This window comes from Anomaloglossus baeobatrachus, chromosome 5, assembly GCF_048569485.1.
Source record: "Anomaloglossus baeobatrachus isolate aAnoBae1 chromosome 5, aAnoBae1.hap1, whole genome shotgun sequence".
Taxonomy (NCBI): domain Eukaryota; kingdom Metazoa; phylum Chordata; class Amphibia; order Anura; family Aromobatidae; genus Anomaloglossus; species Anomaloglossus baeobatrachus.
In genome coordinates, this window is record NC_134357.1 from 580,861,419 (window position 1) to 580,876,260 (window position 14,842).

Here is a 14,842-nt window from a genome sequence, read left to right on the forward strand (position 1 = left end):
GCTCATTATGGAGAAGGGGCAGCATGTGTGGGCTCAGTATGGAGTGGAGCAACGTAGGGGAGTCAATATCAAGAGTGGGGTAGTGTGTGTGTGGGGGGGGTGTCTCAGCATAAGCGTTAATGTGGTGGTCTTAGTATGATGAATGGGGCAGCATGGAGGTGTCATTATGGAAAAGAGGAAGGCAGCATTAGGAGCTCATGGAGAGGGGCAGCATGCATGGGACATTGTGAGGAGGGGGCAGCATGCATGGGACACTGTGAGGAGGGGGCAGCATGCATGGGACACTGTGAGGAGGGGGCAGCATGCATGGGACACTGTGAGGAGGGGGCAGAATGCATGGGACATTGTGAGGAGGGAGCAGCATGCATGGGACATTGTGAGAAGGGGGCAGCATGCATGGGACATTGTGAGGAGGGAGCAGCATGTATGGGACATTGTGAGGAGGGGGCAGCATGCATGGGAAACTGTGAGGAGGGGGCAGCATGCATGGGACATTGTGAGGAGTGGGCAGCATGAATGGGACATTGTGAGGAGGGAGCAGCATGCATGGGACACTGTGAGGAGGGGGCAGCATGCATGGGACATTGTGAGGAGGGGGCAGCATGCATGGGACATTGTGAGGAGGGGGCAGCATGCATGGGACATTGTGAGGAGGGGGCAGCATGCATGGGACATTGTGAGGAGGGGGCAGCATGATGTGAGGTCAATGTGAAGATCATATTTCATAATTGAGGAAGGTGTGGTGGGTATAATTTATAAGGGAGGGCAGTGTGTAGTTTATTAGGGGCAGTGTGACAGTCACAGTATATAAGTGGGGATGGTGGGAATATTTTATACTCATGCTATGTTTTGATGTGTCTGTGGTGATCCCCATTGCGGGGGGTTATTGCCCTTCGTTTCTCCTTGATACTTTTTCAAATGTTTTACAGAGTAGATTTGCCTTAAACAGATGTCGTGTGCGAAAACTCATAGTGTTACGTTGTCACTAAGGGGCGCGACCACTTAAAGTGCCTAGGGCAGCATGAAGCAAAATACAGCCCTGGCAACAGGAGATGCTGCAAGAAGAAACCCCTAAGCAGATGCAATGCTAGAAGTAAGATCATATCTTGAGGAACCCTTGATCCAAAGAGCAGCAGACCCATTGACGTGGTGGGAGAGCAAGGCTTCAATATACCCACGGCTTGTCAAGGTGATGACCAGAAGACTGTGCATCGTAGCCACATCAGTCCCTTCAGAGAGGATTTTCTCCAAAGCAGGACAAATAATAACAGAGAGAAGAAATCGGATCAGCCCATCCAAGCTCCAGCACTTGGTCTTTCTTAATGCCAATCTGCCCTAATGACAATCTTAACATGTTGCACTTTTAAAAATGGTTTTCTGCTGCTGTTTTGAGCATTTGTTATATTTTTGCACATTTTATATTTGTTAATGTTATCATACTAAACAGAGTACACAAAATGTTATTTTGGAAATTATCAAGTTTAAAGGGGTAGGCTCAATTCTTACCTTTCCCGGCTCCAGCGCTGCATTTTCTCTTATGCCCCTGCCTCAGGGGTTGGGGCCGGAGATGCGACAGGCAGTTCTGTGCGCACGCATGACATGCGCACAGAACTCCGTAATTGGCCTCCGGGGACCGATCGCACAGCTCTGTGCTGTCACCGCCCGGCCCACAACGGGTGCTGCATGGTCCATGTGTGACGCCCTGGACAAGCCAGGGGTCACAGGTAATGACATCACCACACCCTACACCCCGGATAGGTACATCTAAGCTAGACCAGAAACCCTTGTTGCCTTCCTCCAGGGACTGATGTCCACACCAGGGGGTGGGCCAGGCGGTTGGCCCCGCCCACCGAGGAGTTCACAGTCCTGGAGGCGGGAAAACCAGGCAGATTAGTTGTGGAGGTTGAAGTAGAAGGAGGAAAGTAGTAAAGTAGTTGAACGGCGGTGACCATCTGCAGGAGTGGCCTATCGGAGTTGCCGTGAGGACCGTGGACGGGTGGTGACCCGGCAGTACCGGACCGGTACACAAGGAGAAGCCAGCACCATTGGCAGGGGCCTTTCGGATCCCGGCAAGGCTAGGAGTCGCCGTAAATTTGCCAAATCCGTCAGTGAAGGGGACCTCCGGGTCTCCAAACAACTAAGTCCCGATTGAAGGCAACAGTCCAACCGTATGAGAGAGACACCGCCACCGCCAAGGCACCAGTTTCTCAGGGCCAGCGCCTGCGGACAAAGAGGGGCTCCTCCGGCCCATATCCAAGTCGGGGAGCGGGTTACCGGTGGGAACCCATCGCAACCAATAGAAGTACTAGGTGCAGGGAAAGAGACAGTCACCGTTAACTACCAGGGAAAAGCAACAGCAACTGTCCGTGGGAACTGTCTTTCCAGCCGTGTGTTTTACCGAGAACTGTGTCAACGTCTCAGGCTGAGTGAGTACCACCGTGCCGTACGGCACAGCGCTGCCCCCGCGACCCTGCACCTCACCAGGCCCCGCACCCGGCCTGCCATCCACCCCTACCCCATCACCGGGCCCCGGGACAACCAACCCCCTACCCACGGAGGGGAGAAATAACAACAAAGCTGCTCCCTGTCACCGCTCCCGGGATCCCCATACAGAGCAGCGGTGGTGTCCACACAATCACCACAACCGTGGGTGGCGTCACGGACAATAAATCTCCAAAACCAATCCCCTTTTCACTCACGGGCGAGGAGCGCCGCTCGAGTCCCCGGGATCCGGCCCATCGCTCGAGCCACCACTGAGCAGCAGCGGCTGCAGCAGCGGCAGCCGGACCCGAGCAGTGGGAGAGCGCAGCGTCCCCTCCTCCGCCCGCGACACATGCGGTCAGTCAGCGAGCGCTGGCCGACAACATGGTCACATCCTGTGTGTCTTTTGCTGAATAGGGCTCCGGCACAGGAAAACTTCCATGGAAACCCATGTAAACAGTTACATAGGTTTTTATGGAATACCAGCAGGATTGAAGCAGAATTGTTAAAATAAGTATATGGAGAATATACCTATTTTAAAAAGTTCTCTTCAATTAATGGCACGTGCCCATGTGATCCAACCCCTTTAATTGGTCCTTGATGGGACACCAAAAAAACAGTCTTTTCCAAAACAGATAATAACAGAGGAAATAAACTGAATCCGTCCATCCAAGCTATGGCACTTAGTTTATCCAATGGGCCCTAAAGACAATTTTCGGCTGCCTTCACACTTTGTGGATTTGCAGCGGAGTTTCCATGCAGATCATCAGCGTGGAAATTCCATGGCATTTACAGAAGCCGACAGCGGCAATGGTTTTTATCCAAAACACATTCTCACTTCATGGAAAACTTCAGAATCTGACGTGAGGTGTGAAACTGGCTTCAGCAGCGTCACTATGTGCAGAGTATCCGATATGCCACATTCATTGCAGTCAATGGACGGGGGAATTCCGCAGCAGATTCCTTCTCTAAATCCGCCTGGATGCAGAGGCCACATCTGACGCTGCAGATTTGCTGCAGACTGTTTGCAGCAGACACAGCCCACAGCGAACTCGCCAAGTGTGAATGGGGCTCTACAATGTGGCGCTGAGAATTAGGATCTTGTTGCTATTTTGCATGTTCATTTTGTGTTTGTTAAAGTTTTTACAGCAAATAATATAAAATCCGGTTATTCTGGAAACTATTCTGTTTTATGTCATAAATTGGCATGTGTAGATTTTTACTAAAAGGTACAATCATGGGTTAAAACATATCAGAATTTGGCTTCAAATTTAAAGCCAAAGGTAAAAGGAAATGAAGAGCCGTTTTCGGAGCCAAAAAACCCGGCTCACCAAAAAAACGCATTTTACCCATCACTATCGTTCATACACTGAGGAGCTGACCATGTGACCCCTGACTCCTCCCCTCCACGTGACATCATCACAGGTCTTGTAAGCACAGAGCAGCCATATATCTAGTGTGCGGCTCTGCAGGTGGAGGTAGGTGCAGGGTATTATATATCTAGTGTGCGGCTCTGCAGGTGGAGGTGTGTGGAGATTCCCCATTACTGGGCTCAGGCTCCCCCCGATACATGAGGACATCAATGACCAGAAGATCCTAGAACCTACCTACAAGATGATGGAGCTGCTGACTGGAGAGGTGACACTGCTGGGAATGCTGGGACATTATACAGTAACGCTATGAAGGGATCGGGGGTGACGGTATCATTGTATGTGTCAGGTTCCTATAAGGTGTCAGGACGTCACCGTCTATTTCTCCATGGAGGAGTGGGAGTATTTAGAAGGACACAAAGATCTGTACAAGGACGTCATGATGGAGGATCCCCAGCCCCTCACATCACCAGGTAATAGACAGGACTAAATACACACGGCCTAAAATTATCTGTATGTAAGGAATGAATTCAGTCCCTGTATGTGTCTCCTCCAGTTCTATCCAGTAAGAGGACAACACCAGAGAGATGTCCCCGTCCTCTTCTCCCACAGGACTGTAACCAAGAAGACCCCGATGTTCCTCAGGATGTGTTTCCTCCAGTTCTATCCAGTAAGAGATATCTACTCATGTACTTTCTGCACTCATTTTGTGTTTACATTTTTAGGCTTTCTGCTGTTTTTTTGAGCTGTGTTTTTTTTTCCTTCCGCTTCTTCTGCTGTTTATTTCTAGTGCCTTCTCTATGTTGTTATGAAGGAAACTCAAAAACCTGCAGAGGGTTCATGAATACCCTGTTTCCCCGAAAATACGACCTACACCGGAAATAAGCCCTAACATGATTTTATAGGATTTCTGGAGAATGCTTGAAATATAAGCCCTACACCAAAAATAAGCCCTAGTTACAGTCAGGGCCAGCGTTAGGAGGAGTCAAATTGCGCAATTTCTCAGGAACCCCACTCTCTTAAGGTCCCCATCAGTTGTATTCTAAGGTTGATTGTTTAAGGACAATGATGACTTCAAAGCCATGTGACATGATGTAACCAAAGGTCTCTTAATTACATCAGTCTAAAAGAACTGAACAGGACACAGGCTGGCATGCAGGACTGGTATTAAGGGAAAGGGAGAGCAAACTGGACAATTTCACAGGGCCCCCATTTTCCTAGGGGCCCAGTGTTTATATAAACCGATTATAGGACTGGTTAAGGACCTTTTTGACACGTCATGTGACCAAAGGTCTCAATTGCAGGAGTCTACAGCTGAAGAGGAGACAGGCTGGTGTGTGTGTGTGTTAACACCAATTTTAACCAGATTTGCCAAAATGGGCAGAGTTACAGCCGCACACTGAAATGCAAACGTTTTCAACTACTAAAGAAGATGTAATAAAGTAATTGCTTTAGAGAATGTGAACTACTAGAGAACTACCCTGGAAGGAATGGAGACCCCTACAGAAGGAGATTTGACACCTAGACCCTGATTTATCAGAGCAATTATGGCAGAATTCTGGCAAAAATCACTTCAAAAGTTCTCAATAATTTTTGTGCAACACAGAGTTGTGAAAAAAAATTGTGACTTTTGTAGGTTTTATGCCAATTTGAACCAATTTGCAAAAATGGGCAGAGCTTGGCCAGAAGAAGGGTGTGATGCCACCGCTTCTCTTATTCATAACAAACTGCCGCGTTCCCTATGCCAGAATCTCACTCCAGTCCCTGACATAATTTTTCAGTGTCCATCACCAGTCTTGATGAATTGGAGAACTAATGTTTATCTGCACAGACTGCAAGACGCTGCTACCTGCTTTGGTTTCAAAGCCTAAGGATGGGCCATAAATTTTACAGTCCCGGACAACCCTATTAAATATCTGGCATCTGTCTGTAACTATTTTATGTTCATCCTTGAAAAAAATCTCTTTGAAAATTGTCTCATTAATGCCAGCTATAGTTTACCTATACTAGTCTGGTGACGTGTTGTGATCCAGACTTACGGGTGGTTGTGCATTATTATTGTGAGCTGTTGTGGTGTTAACCCTTGTTGTCTTTTTGTTGCTGCCTTCCTGCTCTTGCTTTTCTCCTTAGTCTCTCACTGTTTATTTCTGTGAATTTGCAATGTGTCCCATCTGTCTTAATCTCTGTTTCCCATCTGTGTTAATCTGTGTTTCCATCATATTTCTGCCCCTTCCTTCCCTGGGGGGATAACAGAATAGATTTGGTCAGGAGAATAGTAAGGCACATGACTCGGTCATCTCCACCTTCAGGGGTAATCCAGAGGTTAGGAATAGCTTAGGGTCCCCTAGCATGAGGGACAGTTTAGGTGTCCCTCATTATCCTGCAGTCACATTGTGACAATCAATCAGATTATTTACTATACCACATTCCAGAGAACTGGTGCTAGGAATGGGAGATCCGAAGTAATGAAGATGTAACTCGTAGATGTCGAAATTGGACAACAGATTCACAATACATTTTTTCCTAATTTAATTTTTGATGTTATGGTTTAAAAAAATAAATGTACTTTCAAGATAATATCTAAAAAAAATATTAAGATTGTGCTTATTTTTCGCAGATGACTGTATTGGGACTTCAGATGGAAATCTAATATCTTCAGAATTTAAAACAGACGATGAAAGTATCCCACATGAAACATATGAAGATCATTCTGTTGTCCCAGATATACCTCCAGTCCTTCCTCGGAAAGCTCTATCATCTGATCTTTTCATACAAGTCCAAAATTCCAATTTATCACAGAACTGTATGCAAAATAATAGTTAAAGAAGGGATGTGGAACATGAAACGGCTTCTACAAGGGAGAAACCATTTTCATGTGCAAAATGTGGGAAATGTTTTATTCAGAAATCAGACCTTGTTAGACATCAGAAAATTCACACAGGGGAAAAGCCATTTTCATGTTCAGAGTGTGGGAAATGTTGTACTCAGAAATCTTGTTAGGCATCAAAGATCTCACACAGGGGAGAAGCCATTTTCATGCTTGGAATGTGGTAAATGTTTTACTAGGAAATCAAATTTTGTTGACCATGGAAAACTTCACACAGAAGAGAAGCCATTTTCATGTTCAAAGTGTGGGAAATGTTTTATTCAGAAATCAGATCTTGCTGTTCATCAAAGATCTCATACAGGGGTGAAGCCATTTTTATCCTGAGAATGTGAGAAATGTTTTACTAAGAAATTAAGTCTTGTTTACCACCAAAAAAAATCACACAAAATAAACCATTTTTATGTTCTGAATGTGGAAAATGTAATTCTCAGAAATCAGATCTTGTTAAACATCTGAAGAAGCCGCACAGGGAAGGAACCTTTATCACGTGAATAATTGAAATGTTTAACTGGTAAATCAAGTCTTGCCAACATCAGAAAACCAGCAGAGCGGAGCAGCCATTCTTGCTTTCAGAATTTGCCAAATGTTTTTATCATTAATCAGGTTCTGTTGTCAGATGAGTCACACGGGAGAAGCCATCATGATGTACCATAATTCAAAGGGTTTTATCATAAAATCGGCTACAGTTCCTTAAGTAAGAATTTGTGAGATAAAGAACCATTTTCTTTCTTTTTAGAAAGTATTGTATTTTTTAGACCATAAGACACACCTATGTTTTGAAGGAGGAATATAGAGAAAAAAATAATGCAAAAAATGTGGTCATGAAGCACTGTTATGGAGGGGGATCTGCTGCTGACATTGTTATGGGGATAAAATCCCCCAATTCTGTACTAATGTCCCCCATACTGGACCCCTTCAAGGTTTATGTGTCTCCCATACTCTTTTATATGTCTTTCATCCTGGTATATATGTCGCCTATCTTTATCCCATCCTGGTATATATGATCCCCATCCTGGTATATATGGCTCTTGTCCTAGTATATATGTCCCCATCCTTGTATAAATGGCCCTCATCTCCGGCCCTTTCTTGTATATATTTCCCCATCACGCTGCACACATAAGAAAATAAATGATTATACTCACCATCCCTCCGCTCTCCCTGTGCACAGTGTTCTCTTCTGATGCTGGTAAGTGACTTTAGCATGTAAGCAGCACATGACATTACTGCCATGTGCCCCAAGTTACACGCGGACATCAGCTGCCGGAATATTCACTGCTCCCCACAGCCGGGATTATGTGCTTGAAGAACAGTGAATATTCATTCTCTAATAGACACAAGTGATCGCCTAGTCACAGCAGTAAGCCGGCGGCTGGGTGATCATGTGTACCCAATATTAAAGAGAGTGAATATTCACTGCTCCCCACACAAATAATACCGCCCATCTCTTGGTTGGCACTGGCTTCATTGCCTAGAGGTGGGCGGGATTATGGCGTGGGGAGCTGTGAATATTCAGTTTCTTTTTTAGCTGGCACACTGTTAGCCCTTTTGAGAGCCTTTAGGAATATTTTTGAATAGTTTTGATACTGGATTATATTTAGATAATTCACTAATCCCTGGTTGCCCACTGCTTTATTTACTAAAAAGTGCAGCCCCAGATTGGAGATAGGAACTCTGAAGTATATCACATTGTATATAATTGCATTTCAAAACTTGTTTTGTTAATAAATGCTTGTAAAATATATATATATTCTTCTTGCCTAGCTTTCTCTATTGTCTAGATGTGATGATTTTGCCTCAGAACCTCTGGAGTTGGCGCAGACCTGTAGGCATTTCACACAAAAATAGTGAGGGGAGAATTGAATCAGATTATGCATCCTAGATATGTGGAAGTTGTTAAGATACTCTGGTCAGAATTCATCAAAGCTTTTATGTCAAAAAATTTGTCACAAAAGCTCTGAAAAGTCTCACAAATACGGAAAGTTGTGTCAGCGTGTGGCGTGTGGCGGCTTTTTGCATTTTCACTCCAAAATTGGCAAAGTTTGGTTGGGACAGGGTCGTGACAGCAAAAGTTCTTTAATTCATGACGAGCTGTGGTGTTCCCTATGCCAGAAATCTCACTACAGTCCCTGAAGGAAGTAATGTTTCTAGCATGGCACAAGGAGGCACATGCCACTCGTCAAACGCTCCAGATTCATGAAGAGGCATGCACCACTTCATGAATCAGGAGTGGCCCCCGCATAAATTAGGCCATTTATGTTATAAAAATGATCCCTTTACAAAGGATAATTGTTGTAATAAAGAAACTAAAGGATTTAATATGTCTGATATTAAAGGGTTTGTTTTTTTGGGGGGGATACCCACAAAGAGATGAGCGGACCCATTGAAGTTCGGGTTCATCTTTTTCAGTCGGACTTTAGATAAAGTTTAGTTCAGGAACCGGACTTGTCCTGAACCCCATTGGAAGTCACTGATTGGGCAGCTCGGGTCTCCACCAACATGCAACTAGCCCTAAACAGAGTATTTAGTATCTTGGGAGGGATGACAGAGTTTTTTCCTTGTACGCAATACATCCTATAACGATGTTTTTACCTCCCCGTGAAAGCCATTCACACACTGCAAGTGGCTCGCACTGAGCTGAGTACTGAGCGTACCTGAGCACAGCAATGTTAGATCAAGTGATTAGGATACATAAAGCACCTGAACTCCGAACTCTAACACTGTTTTTTGTATAAAGTCTGTATTTGGTACAAACACCGAATTTTATTATTTAGATTCGTTCACCTCTGCCCACAAACCTTTATTACAGTTTATATTATGGGTGTAGAAGAGACCAGAACTTAAAAGGGGTCTATCTCTTTGTGAAAAGCAAGTAACATTTATGATACCTATGCTGGGGTTTTGTGAATTTTATGGGATTCTGTCACTAAGTGTTAACCCCTTAATTAAAAATGAGAATAATATAAAGACAGTGTCACACTAGGTACGGGGAAATACCAAGTGAATGGCGAAAGGGAAACCCTGTGTGTAGCAAAGGGGGAGGTGGTGACCTCTGATCAAGCTTACCGCTGAGTCCTGGGTTCCCTCACCGCCTTAGAAAACACACTTCCGCATAAAAAACGAACGTGTGACACGGTCCGTTTTTCGGGTCTGTGTTCCGTTTTTTTGGGGCCTTTCTCCGGTACGTATGACATTCATGTGATGGCGTATGCTATCCGTGTGTGCGTGTGGAATGTCGGTGTATGTGAAATGTCCGTATGAAATGTCAGTGTGTGTGGTAAAATGTCGTTTGCTACATGTCGGCTGACAGCAGACAGAGTTGCGCGATGAGAATGAACTCGGGTGAGCTTCACCTGTCTTCATTGTCATACCGTGGCTCTGTCTGTGTCGCGTACTGATTAGCGGTCACCTGTGAAGGACTCACCGGTGACCGCTAATCCCCTGAGTGACTGAATTGAGCAGCGAGATTAGCGCTGCCGTCACTCAGGTTACCCGCGGCCAGCTGGATCCTCCCCCCGTGACCGCAACTCACCTGTGACTTCTTTGCTGTCACTCGGGCGACTTGCTGTCACAGTTGGAGGATCCAGCGGTGGCCGCAAGTAACCTCAGTGACAGCTCAGCTGATCGCGCTACTCACCTCAGTTGTTGCGTGGAGGTGACAGGAGCGGCGGTGTTCTTCTGCTGCTCCTGTCACCTTCATGTAGCAGAGCTGGAAGCGTCGCGGGTCCTCTGTGGATTACACCGGACATGGATGGGTATTTGGGGCTTAATAAATTGGTGAACGAGAGTATTTGTTATTGTTTATTATTTCAAATAAAGGATTTTTTCACTGTGTGTGTTTATTAACTTTAACTTACAGGTTAATCATTGGGGGTGTCTCATAGACGCCTGCAATGATTAATCTTGGACTTATTGGCAGCTATGGGCTGCCAATAACTCCTTAATACCTCGATTGCCAACGCACCAGGGCAAATCGGGAAGAGTCGGGTAGAGTCTCAGAACTGTCGCATCTATTATATGCGGCAATTCTGGGCGGCTGCTGGCTGATATTGTTAGGCTGGGGGGCTCCCCATAACGTGGGGCTCCCCATCCTGAGAATACCAGCCTTCAGCCGTATGGCTTTATCTTGGCTGGAATCAAAATGGGGGGGGAGGACCGCACGCCTTTTTTTTTAATTTATTTCACTGCACAGTATAGACCCGCCCACCGGCTGCTGTGATTGGGTGCAGTGAGAGCTGTCACTCAGCGTGGGGGTGTGTCTGACTGCAACCAATCATAGGCGCCTGTGGGCGGAGGAATCAGGTAATACGAGATTGATTAATGAGCAGCCGGCATTTTCAAATGAATTGAAGCCGCGTATTTTTGGCACAGCTGTTCCTCGCCGCGCTGGTGATCGGGGATTGGTAAGTATGAGCCGGGGGAAGAAACAGACCGAGCGCCAATGTAAGTATGACTGAGAACAGCAGAAAAAAAGGTAAGTAGACTGACTTTAATAATAAAAAAAAAATCGCTCGTTTAAAAACGCACACGGACAAAACGTGCTGAACACGGACATGCTCTGTGTGCCGTCCGTGCAGGCAAGGACCCATTGACTTTAGCGGGTCCGTGCCTGCGTGCTGACCGCCAAAAACGGATATGTCCGTGCGGAAAACGCACACACGTACTTATCACATGGGCACACGTTCTGTCTGATTTTATCCGTGTGTGCCATCACCCATAGAATAACATGGGTCTCCGTGTCTCCAAAAACGTACCAAACACGTACCGGAGGCACGGATGTGTGTTGCGGGCCTTAGATAGGTTCTTAGCCGAGCCAGATAACTGACCCTAGGCTGACCATGATCTGGGCCCTAGGTAGGGAGCGGATGGGATGAGCTCTTCGTCAATACCACTAGGTACTAAAGGACACACAGGGCATCAAAGATCCTACTGGTGTGTATAAGCTGCCTGCTTGCATCCACAGCTTGTGAAAGAACTGAATATCACCAGCACAAGTCCAGGGAAAATGAGAGTATTTAAGCCCAATGGGAAATAAAGATTATTAGCAACTGAAGTAAAGAGGAGCTCCCCTGGGTCCTAAAGAAAAAAGGATGAAAACCCAGCAGAGGAGATACGAGTACACTGAATACTAACAGCAGAAATAATAGAAAGTCAGGGAGCATTTTGCGCAGCCAAACACTGTGACCTTCTATTGTCGGACACCGCAGGACTGTCTGTTATCCCTGACAGACAGTGACTGATTCCAATGATGTGTCATTTACTGCTTGCTGTAGTTTTGATAAAATTACTGTATTATCACTAGGGGATTATCACTACAGAGCTAGAAAAACTGCTGCCATGTACCCTCCATCTCCATTAGCTCTGTATAACCCCGCCCGCAACTGATTGGCAGCTTTCTGTCTATGCTCATTGTACACAGCTGTCAATCAGTGGTGTGGGTGAGGTTATACACAGGAGCATTTCGAGAACTGGTATATCTTAGGCCCGCAACATACATCCGTGTTTCCGGTACGTGTTTGGTACGTTTTTGCACGTAGCGGAGACAAGGAGACCCATGTTATTCAATGGGTGATGGCACACACGCGTAATATCACACGGAACGTGTGTCTGTGTGATAAGTACGTGTTTACGTTTTCCTGCATAGACGACATGTCCGCTTTTGGCAGTCAGCACGCAGGCATGGACCCTCTAAAGTCTATGGGTCCGTGCCTGCACGGACCGCACACGTAGCATGTCCGTGTTCAGCACGTTTCGGTTTCGTCCGTGTCCGTTTTTCATTAAAAAATTAGAAACACTTGTTGCTAATCTATCAGGTCAATTGAAGGCCATTAATTCTGGCGCCAAACAGTCATATCCTGTCTCATTTGCACGCCAGACAGCAGCTGGGCACCTGTCCTCTCACTGCAGGGGAACAATTAGCAGCTTCAACACCACAGGTACTGAGCATGGCGCCAAGGATCGATACAGAGAGGCTGATTGGGGAAGTAGAGAGGCATCCAGAGCTGTGGGACACACGTGTGGATGGATACCACGACAGGTTGATGGTGGAGAGAGCCTGGATGACTGTGGCTGAACAGGTCTACCCCAGAAATGGATGGTCCATAAGCACCCCTGGCAGGAAACATAAATATGGTGAGTACAGATATTTACATGGCTTTTGTCATTATCTACATGTCCTCATTCTGTTGCCAGATTTTATGGATATGTGCATAATATATTTGGCTGCCATTAATGGCCATGACTGAATGTGAGTTACACTTGTGACACACAAACTGGGAAATGTGTATGTGGATTCTTTTTGTTGTTTGTACCTTATGGCAGAATGCCCAAATGGTGATGTGGCCTGTAAAACATTTCACGCATGTGTCAAGGCCATTGAATTTTGGTAAAGCTATGTGTTTTTTTCCCTTGTTTTATCTTTTATATAGAGCATATATTGCTGCTGGGCAACATCCCTATACTCAGTGCTTCAGTTGCATAGGACTGACTGGTATTTGTGTTATGTTATGTCGTTTTTTAAGCAAGTGGTTTATTTATAATTTTTTTTAATGTTTAGCTTACGTTGTGTACATATATGTGTCACATATGGCTAAGGGTACTTTCACACTTGCGTTATTTTCCTTCCGTTACAATCCGCCCTTTTGGGAAACAGCGGAATCCGTTAACGGATTCCGCTGTTTCCCATAGACTTGTATGGTTGACGGATTGTACCAAAAGGAGCTGCGTTGCTTCCGCTGGGCGACGCTCCGTTGCTTCCGCCCAGCGGGAGGAACGCAGCATGTAACGTTATTTTGAGCAGCGGAATCCTCTGGATTTCACTGCGCATGCTCTTTTTTTTTTTTTTTTTTTTTTTTTAAATCAAACTTTATTTTGGCTCGCGGTGGCCGAACGTTCAGCTGAGCGCCCGGCCGTCGGCAAGCGACAGCGCTCAGCTGAATGACCGGCCACCAGCATGCCCGGCCGCCGGCAAGTCACAGCGCTCAGCTGAGCGCCCGCCCGCCGGCATGCCTGGGCGCCGGCAAGTGACAGCGATCAGCTGATCACCCGGCGGCCGGCTGCAGGGAGCGATCAGCTGATCACCCGGCGGCCGGGAGCGATCAGCTGATCACCCGGCGGCCGGGAGCGATCAGCTGATCACCCGGCAGCCGGCTGCAGGGAGCGATCAGCTGATCACCCGGCAGCCGGGAGCGATCAGCTGATCACCCGGCGGGCGGGAGCGATCAGCTGATCACCCGGCGGCCGGCTACTGGGAGCAATCAGCTGATCACCCAGCGGCCGGCTGCAGGGAACGATCAGCCGATCGTTCACTATAGTCTGCCGCTGGTAAAACCGGGAAAAAAAAAAAAAAAAAATCAAAACGAATTGCGTTGTTTTGCAGCATCCGTTGCATCCGTTGTGTCACTATATGCAACACATCCGTTGCATCCGTTACACAACGCAATGCAACGGATACCGTTCAACGCAAGTGTGAAAGTACCCTAAGTCATTTTTTTAACAGCCATGGCTTTTTGGCAAGGTCTAATCATGCTTTAACAGTTGATGTTGAGTTTGTTATAAAAAAATATTGTTGTAAAATATGACATTGGTATTGGGCTGGTAAAGTGTTTGTGAAGGCTAACGTATGTGTCTATAATGTTACTATATGCCACACATTGGTGTTGGTTCACTTTGCATCTGGTTTTGGCTACAACATATTTTTTAAAGGGACATTGCAAGAACTTAGTGGCATAGTTATGTAATGTTTATGTTTCCAACACATATTCTGTTGTTGATTTCTTACAGTGGACATGGTGAAACGCCGTTGACGGTCTGCTCGCGACCAATTTCGCCGCAAATTTAACCCAGTGGCTACCACAGCTGCAGCTACCAAGAAAACAAAATATGTGCATTATGACAGACTCAGCTACCTTATGCCAGTGATGGAGGTGACAAAGTAAGTTGATAGTTTGTGATCTCATGGTTTTGTTTTCTAAAATGTATACCCACATTAATATTGTCATTTTATCACATAGTACCGAAGATAATCTAGAAGACAGTGAGGAGGCCCAGTCCACAGTGCTAACTGCAATATCAGCATCCGAGATGGAGCCAACCTCCTATCAACAAC

At 46.0% G+C, this 14,842-nt stretch overlaps 2 protein-coding genes across 2 annotated transcripts in view; one reads left to right on the forward strand and one right to left on the reverse strand.

Annotated features, from left to right (window-relative positions):
• The window catches only part of LOC142313125 (uncharacterized), a 149,721-nt gene that overhangs the window by 83,735 nt on the left and 51,144 nt on the right, over positions 1-14,842 (reverse strand). The gene's annotated exons all lie outside the window — the stretch shown is intronic.
• LOC142312454 (zinc finger protein 850-like) lies at positions 4,046-7,245 on the forward strand. Its single transcript, XM_075351397.1, has 4 exons — positions 4,046-4,119; positions 4,201-4,324; positions 4,408-4,521; positions 6,469-7,245. Exons 1-4 carry the CDS (start codon positions 4,096-4,098, stop codon positions 6,672-6,674), a joined length of 468 nt encoding a protein of 155 aa, XP_075207512.1. The 5' UTR covers positions 4,046-4,095; the 3' UTR covers positions 6,675-7,245.